Below are 8,814 nucleotides of genomic sequence, written 5' to 3'. Positions count from 1 at the left end.
GTTCCTCCTTAGTTACCAACCATGAAACTGGCCTATGATAGTCAACCTGGACACCCCCATTCATTAATTATGAAGCATGCTTAATGTTTCAAGATTCAGCATGGTGCATTGTTTAACAGCAGTGGCCTCTGATCTGGAGAGTGTGGGTTTGATTCCACATTTCCCCACTTGAAACTAGCTGGGTGACGTGGGCTAGTCACAGTTCTGTTAGAAGTTTTCTCACAGAGCAGTTTTTACAGAATGTTTGTTGTGGGGAATGGAAGGGACAGTTGCTTGTAAGTTGCTTTGGAATTTCTTCAGGTACTGACATGAGGGATATAAAAGAATAATAAGAAAAAGAACAGTTGGATCTTATATGCTGCTTTTCTCTACCAGAAGGTGCCTCAAAGTGGATTCCAATTGACTTAAAATTAGAACTAAGACCTCAAACCAAAGCTGATACTCAACTGGAGGCCAATGTAGCTGCTGCAGATCTGCTGTGTGCTCTCCACGGTGTCCACGTGAGGATTCATGTAGCAGCATTTTGTACCACTTGTAATTTCTAGGTTGCAGAAAAGAGTAGGCCCTAGAATTGAAAGTTACAGTAACCCACACTAATGGTGAATGTCATATGGATCACCATGGTTGGTGCTCCAGGGCTATATAGGGCACTAGTAGCTTAGCCTGGTGAAGATGGAATCATGTTTTCTTGAACTGAGCCTCTATAGATAGGGAGGGATCAAAAAGCACACAGAAGTCCTGCCATATGTGCAATTTTAAGTTCAACTCTGTCCGGGCTGGGAAGGTGTGCTTCCTGTTCTGGACCATTCCTCCCCAACCACAAGACTTCCTTCTTCAATATGTTTAGCTTCTGAGGACTTCCCTTAAACTACCCTAGAATGATGGGCTGAATGTTCGGTCTGATTACCTGGTTTGTTGCAGCTAATAAACACACTAGGAGTGGAAATCTAAAAGAAAATATTTTATTCTTCACAGAAACAGAAGTAATTGGGAATACTGTCTCAAAGCAAGCATGCGGGTATGCGGAAAGTTTCAGTTTTTGGAAATGTTTGACAAAGAATTACAAGTCCCTTTGTTTGTGGTGGATAAGAAATTAATTTACACCAGAGCTGACAAGATAGAAGGATTTATGGCAGGGTCTTGTGTTGTTAAAAACAATTTACAACAGGAATATTCAGAGGTATCAATCCATCAAAATACAAAGGGAGATATGTCCTTAAAAATTTCTGATGAAAGATTCATAAAACTTGTGATTTCAACATCTGGCAAGATGAAAATCAATGTTACTAAGATTTATCAGACTCCAGGTCTCATTGTGAGAAGATAGATAGTTGTGACTAAAGGTTTTGACAAAAGGCATGAACCAAGAATTACCTGAAGCTGAGCTGATATGGAAAGCTTCTCAAATTGACCAATAGAATAGTTATTTCTCCTTTTCCTATCCTGAGCCATCAGGTCAACTGGAAAAACGATATACACAGAATTCACAGAGAAAAGCTGCATAAATGATAAAGGAGACTTTTTCGTGGCTCTTATTTAGATATATCTGTTAGAAGTCTCAGTGGACACAATAAAAAAAATTCAGAGCAGTGAACTGGTACAGCCTTTTTAGTAGAGCAAGTAATATTTTCCTTTCTACAATACTAAGCCAATCTGTATTGCTAAACTTGACAGTTTCTAGGCAGAATAATGAGGCTGTAAAACCAGCACTAGGGTTATTGCAGATGGAGAAGATAAATGAGAGTGCTACTCTGACTTTATCATGTAGGTCAGCAGTCCGCAACGTTTTGGCTGCCGTGGACCGCTGCTCCGGAGTGGGGGGAGAGGGCGGCCGGGGGGCCCGTGCACGCGCGGGAACCCAGCGCATATGCTCATGTGCGGACTGCTGCGCACACGCGTTTGCGCCCGGCAGGGGCACAAACACACGTGCGTAGCAGTCCGCACACGCGTGTTTGCGCCGCTGCCATGCTGGCAGCCGCGGCTCCCCCTCCCGGCCCCTCCGGGCTGCCAGCAAATTGGCCGATAAAGCGGCTGATTAACTTGCGGCTCAGCAAGCTTCTCTCCCCCCCCTCCCGAAACAAGAAGCTTGCCGGGCCGTGAGCTAATCGGCCGCTTCGGTGACCGATTCGCTCGTGGCCTGGTGAGCTTCTCGCTTCGGAGGGAGAGGAAAGAAGGAGCCGTGGCCCGGCGCCAAGGCCTTCGCGGCCCGGTACCAGGCCACAGCCCGCGGGTTGGGGACCACTGATGTAGGCAATGAAGATGTTTATTTTCCTTTTCAAAATTAAATCTATCAAAATAAAGTTATAAAACTGAAAGCCAGTTGACTGAAATACTAGAAAAAAGCATTCACTTGGTGGAAATGAGGGTGGAAATATTAATCAAATTGTACAAATAACCATTTGATTAAGGGATCCAGAAAAGGTAGGACAGCATGCCAATATTCTTAACAAGTCTAGAATATTACAATTCACCTAGCTCAGCACAGATATGCTAGATGCATCTTTTTCTATGAGAATATTTCTTGTCACAGAAACATCATACTTTGAAGAGTGTTGAATTATTCTTTACATTAATATTCATAAAGCACAAAATTTGGAGTCTAGAAGAACTGCACTGATATCCTCACATGACCTTAATTATCTGCTCACGTATATTCATCTCTGGCCTCAGCAAAATGATGTAGCATTTTGGAAAAAAGATGCAACCCAGTAAACCAACACCGGAGGACAAGATGGAGAAGATCTCCACGGCCACCATGAGTTTGCCTTTAGAGCTCAAATAGCTTGGAATAAAGGAAAACCAAACACTGCAAAAGACCAACATACTGAAAGTGATGAATTTGGCTTCATTAAAACTGCCAGGTAACTTCCTGGCAAGAAAAGCCACTGTGAAGCTGACACTGGCCAGAAAGCCCAGATAGCCAAGGACAGAGTAAAACATGGCAGCAGAACCCTCATTACATTCCAGGATAATTGTCTTGGGTTGGGAATGCATATCCATTTGTGGGAAAGGAGGGGAAATACAAACCCAAATAATACAAATCACTGCTTGAATGAAGGAGCCAGAAAGGACAATGGAATGGGCCAGTTTTTTACCCACCCATCTCCTCATGTGGGACCCTGGTTTGGTAGCCATGAAGGCCAGAACCACAGTGATGGTTTTGGCTAAGATAGTAGAAAGAGCCACACAGAAGATGAGGCCAAAAGTTGTCTGACGCAGAAGGCAGGTCACCTTCCCTGGCTCCCCAATAAAGAGCAAGGAGCAGAGGAAGCAAAGTAGGAGGGAGACGAGGAGAATGTAGGTGAGGCTCCGGTTGTTGGCTTTGACAATGGGAGTGTTCTTGTATTTCAAGAAAGTTCCAAGCACCAAAGTTGTGACCAGAAAGCAAGATACAGCCAAGGTAACTAAGATGATCCCTAAAGCTTCTTTGTATGAAAGGTAGGTTGAGATCTTGGGAAGGCATTCATGATGACCATCACTGGAATAGTGATCATCTGGGCATTTGACACAGGCATCCATGTCTGAAGGAATAAAAAAAATTGCTTCAGTATTTCAAAACTGTGACCAGTACCTAAGAGACAATAATAGAAATGATCAAGAAATTAATGCTTTCCCCTTCTTCCTCTTCCTTCAGGTCCTTCTCAATATATGAGTGTAAATGATTTGAAATAATGTTGTAGCGAATGGTTTTGGTGCCTGGCCAGGTGTCCAGCCTGACACACACTCTATGAAAAGTGCAAAATAAGTGTGTTTGTTCTGATAACTGGGCCATTTAGGGCTATGATCATCTATATGTCAAAGTACAGGGATGTTTCTGGAACGCTATATCATGCAGTGAAATGCTTTTGCCTTGTCTCTATTCCCAAAATCGGGGATGTGACTGTGTTTCATTCAATGTCATGGAAAGCTGCATTTTCTTTTCTCCAAATGGCACAATAACAGAGCTTTTCCAATTATTTAAGCCTATTCTACCAAAATGTTTCACAACAGGCCTCTTACCCTTCTGCCCAGAGAACATCCCTTCTGGACAGGGAGTACAATCATAGCAGCAAAATTTCCTCCCCTCCTTCTTTGTCTTGCTGAAGCCAGCCTGGCATGGGTCATTGCAGACGGAAACGGGAAGCACCTGTCCTTAAATTGAAAATGAAATCAGCTCAAGTTATTGGCTTTCGATAATAGATGTTTTTCCAAAATTCTTTTTTTCGGGTGAGGAGGACAGCATGCCAATATTAAAAAAAAATTAAAAGAAATTAAAAATGTATTTGGTAGTAGATTCTCTGTGCTGTCACTATTGATCCATGATTTATCAAGCATGAGGTGACAGATATGTCGTTAACTAATATACATAGCTAAGAGTTGGTAAAGATCAAAATGGTCTACTTATACCATGACAGAAAATTGATATATAATTGAACAAACACAGAAAAATGTAATCCTCACCCTGATATTGGTCATTTAAAAGTTGCTTTTGTTCAATATGGCTTCCTGACAAAAGAAGGAAATGGAAAGAGGAAATCAAACACTTGTCTCCTTCTCTCACCTGGTTAAAGCTTTTATGCCACACAATTTTATCCTCTGCCAGAGTCAGCTCTTTGCCTGAAGGGGCCTGAGGATCCAGTTGTCCCACTTTCACTCTAGCAAAGGACCCATTTGACAAGGTCACCCAGTTGGTCAAATCAAAAACAGAAACTAATTCTCTATCTTGGTCAAATTGTATGGTTTCTCGGACACTATTGTTGAAGTAGATTCTCCTTAAAAAGTTGTGTAACTAGATTGAAAAAGAAAATAAAGCAGAAAGAAGAGTTAAAATGCTGAAAAATTTGCATCCAGAATCAGAAAATTTTAATTTTTGAAAATTTGCTACTAGGCAGCAAATAATTCATACAACACAAATTTATAAGCATTTATTATCTTGGTGACAGGACGGAATATGTGAATTTGAAGGGAAATTACAAGAATACCAGCTATCCTTGATGACCATCTTGAATAACTGTTGTACCTGCCATGGCTGTATATTGAGAACATCCAGCCGCCCACCTTCTACATGTTTTATACGTTTGGATTCATGTGTGTGGATATTGTGCAAAGCATGAGCCACAGCATGGACAGCATTGTAGACATTATAGCTGTAACCAGTCATCTGCATTTCAAATAAAGGGCCAGGAAGACTCTCTAATTTCTCCTCTCCACTGCAAGAATCCTTCATATCCTCTTGCTCATGTGTCAATGAGCAGCTGAAGGCTTGTTCCCAAAAGTTCTGAATGAAACCATCTCCTCCAGCCCAGGAAGGCCTGATGGTATGTAGGAATTCCTGGAATCCAGGAGGCTGATTAGAATGAACGGTAAAGGATAAGGATCCATGGAGCGTGTCTGTATCTGTAATCCTGTAGAAAGAGAATGACTCAAAGTCCCAGTGTGATGTAACAATCCACACTTTACTCAGTGGAGGCAATGAAGTGAATGAAGCGAGATAAAAAGAGATTCTTAGAGCCATCATGGTTGGAATTTCTCCATGTACAAAAAGTACATTGGTTTGTCTGTCCATAAGAACTGGGTACCATTCAGCCTCATTTACAATGAGTTCCGCAATCTCTTTTAGGTAAGTCATCTTGGGTAATTTATACGTGAATGCAAAACAAATGCTGTTCTCAGAGAGGAGAGGTACTATTCTCTGCAAAAACTGGTTTCCTTTGTCATCATCGTTAGCCAGGAGGCCTATCCAAGACCACCGGAAATGATGAAGTAACTTTATAACTCCCCTGTACTCATAGGTGTCATCAGGCACCATCTGATATATGGACTGAAATTTTTGTTTGTCAGCCTTTGAGAGTGAACATGACCCATGAGTGATCTGAGGGAAAATGTCGAATGAATGAAATCATAACATTCCATGGTTTGCTAGAATTTTGAATCCTATGCATCCTCCATGCATGTAGCTTACCTGAGGAGTCTTATAGATGTTCAGGATTGAGGCCATATGAGCAGAGGTTTCAGACATAAGCCCTCCTATGACAGCTATGACTTTCTGCCGGTTATCACAGCTGAAGTTAGGGACCAGCTTCTGCTGGGCAGAAAGTAAGCTGAGGGTGGCCTTAAAAGTCATCCTTCCAAGGCCGTAGCTATTGAGGATATAGAGACCGAGACTGGTGTTTGGTAAGAAGTTGGGATTCTCATTCAGCTCTTTTACAGCAAAAGCCAAGGCCAAAATGTGCTGGTAGTTTTTTGTGATTGACCTGTAAAGAAGAGATTTTGAAAATCAATCAAATTTTCCTTTACAGTGCTCATCCTCCCAATTGATCTTCTAATTTATGAATTAGTTTCTTTACCCATGCCTTTAGGAAATAGTTGGCTTGCATAAATACACATTTTTATACTGCTTAGCGATGAAAAACATGTGGCTGATACTTATATTGGCCTCTCATTGATGCCACGGACAGCCAATTGGAGATGAACACAAGCATACACTGCGTACACGCATGGTATCAGGTGTGAGGCGGGTCTCGTGTTTCAAATAGAATGTGTAATGTGTGTGGGTCTCTGCAACTCTGCCTGGGCCGTTTCCAGAGCAGCACACCTCCCACCTACCATATGGTGATGTATATACTGCCTTGTCACAGATTAGTATGCTCCACAGTAAATATTTTGGCACAGTTGCAGGTTTCATGCAATGGAGCCTGGTGGCAAGGAGTCCAGAGAGCCATCGGAGACCTTGGGGTTCAGGGCCTCCTTAAGAGGTGGCATGTTTCAAAGTGGTGGAAGGCCTGGGGCTCATTACCCAGCCACATGGCCTAGGGGCAGTCAAAAGAGGTTGGTGCCCATTGGTAACCATCATAGGTCACCTCTCATTTGAGCGTTCAGTAGGCAAGGAGATCTGCTTTCCCGGCTGGGAATGGTACAGACTCTGGACTCCACAATTTGTTTTTATAGTCCACTGCCTGCTAGGTCAGGGTTTCTCATGCTGTGCCTACCTTGGGGAGGTAATAAATCTGTACCCTTGTTTATACCCAACTTTGGTGTGTCCTGACTTATTCCATCGCATAATGCCCTCTTGCAAGTCAATTCTCTTTGTAATCATGTTGGGGAATTTGAAGTCTGAGATGGTTTTTCTCGGCCCTAGCTGTGGATGCCATTTTCATATTTTCGTTTTCCCTTGACCTCATTGTTATCTGTTTGGGTCACTATCCTTTTTCATTCAACTTCAGAATTACATGAGAGCCATTTATACATCAATCACTTCTTCATATAAAGTTGCATGAATACCATTGGAGCTCAGACAATATAGGAGACATTATAATTTAAAGGAACAAGAGACTCAGCATTTAAATTGATAAAGGAATAATTGGTCTTCCAGTAGGAATCTGTAAGATCAATCTACAAGAATTCCTATCAAATTTGCAGACCAATTCACATTTATTCCTCCCTAGAAATGTTGTTAGCATTAAACCCTGATTCAAGCCAGCCTCAAATTCAGATGCCTTATTGTAAAGTCAAGGAGTGTACAGTGAGTTTCATCTTTTGTCCAAAATGCCGTAGATCAGTCAAGAGGGGGAGGAAAGAACTTAAGATACAAGAATCAGTAGGCACATGTGACACTCTACTGCCTCTAAAGAGAAAACAAATGTAGCAACACATGTGGGGTTCAAAACTGTGAACAGAGGACAGATATTTCATGAGTTCGATACAGGAACATTTATGGATCCATGCAGTAACCATCTATTGGAGTTGAGTTGCAATCGTTGCAGAATATTGCGTTAAAGTAGGTGGAATTTGATTCATAAATAATTTTGAAAAATACATAGATTATGATGGGATTGATGGAAGAAAATATGTTGCTAATTGAAATATTTGTTTCTTACTTATGTAACCAGAAATCAAAATGTAAATATTCAGTTTGACCATGGACCCGGGTACTGTTATGTGCCTTTCTTGAAATCTGACATTTCTACTCTGTATATTCTGACAATTACTTGTAACTACAAAGGGGGAAAGCAACAAAAGTTGGTGGTTATTTTAGTAGGCTAGCGTACATACTTAACTCCAAATCGTTTAAAACAATGTGAATATTATTTATATTTATGATTTTATTGCCTGATCACCTCTGGTTGCTAGAGTCAACTAACAAATGGAAATCATGAAATTGGGTAAAATGCCATTTTCCCACTAAAAATACAATCTATTGTTGCTTATTCTTTCCATGACTAGAATGGGTTCAACAAATTACAGAAAGACAAAATGAGGTCGCCCACTTGGTGTAGAGATTAATGTCTGACATTTGGATCTGGGAGACTCCAATATGACTCCTCACTATACCATGAAAGCTCTCTATATGCCTTTGGGTCACTCAGATATTCACAGCCTAGTCTACCCCTCAAAGTTGCGGTGTGGAGAAAAAGGAAAAAGAACATTGGAAGCCACTTTGATTTCCCACTGGGCAGAAAGCTGAAGTGTACATGAAGCAAATAAAACAGAATGAAAACTCAGTCTATGGTTACTAACAAACTGAAGGAACAGAGTGATCAAATTAAATCAAGGAAACAAAATCGAAATCCTTACCCAGGTTCATCAATCACCATACGTGTTGGGTGTTCTAGAAAAGATGGTGGGTTATTGTAGTAAGTAACTTGAAAGGCAATCCCACCAATAAGAAGGTCCCCTGGTTGATAAAAGTTATGTTTAATAGGAAAGGGATCATCAAATATGGAGCAATTAATGGAAGATAACGGGCACACTATAGGACATGGTAGAACCAGCAGCAGCATCTCGATGACAAGTCTTTCTTTCGAGCTGCAGACAAGTGCTTTCCCATCCACCATA

At 41.3% G+C, this 8,814-nt stretch overlaps 1 protein-coding gene across 1 annotated transcript; it reads right to left on the bottom strand.

Moving 5' to 3' along the window:
- Nucleotides 1-2,622: 2,622 nt before the first annotated feature.
- On the bottom strand, nt 2,623-8,813 carry LOC143825172 (vomeronasal type-2 receptor 26-like). The gene is made up of 6 exons (XM_077313200.1): nt 8,554-8,813; nt 5,942-6,233; nt 5,576-5,851; nt 4,541-4,768; nt 4,000-4,126; nt 2,623-3,521 (listed from the first exon to the last, which is right to left on the bottom strand). Exons 1-6 carry the CDS (start codon nt 8,811-8,813, stop codon nt 2,623-2,625), a joined length of 2,082 nt encoding a protein of 693 aa, XP_077169315.1.
- Nucleotide 8,814: the final 1 nt, after the last annotated feature.

The sequence above is a fragment of the Paroedura picta genome, chromosome 16 (assembly GCF_049243985.1).
Source record: "Paroedura picta isolate Pp20150507F chromosome 16, Ppicta_v3.0, whole genome shotgun sequence".
NCBI classification, from domain to species: Eukaryota; Metazoa; Chordata; class Lepidosauria; order Squamata; family Gekkonidae; genus Paroedura; species Paroedura picta.
Note: the sequence above shows the minus strand (reverse complement) of the source record. Positions and strands in the feature narration are given on the sequence as shown.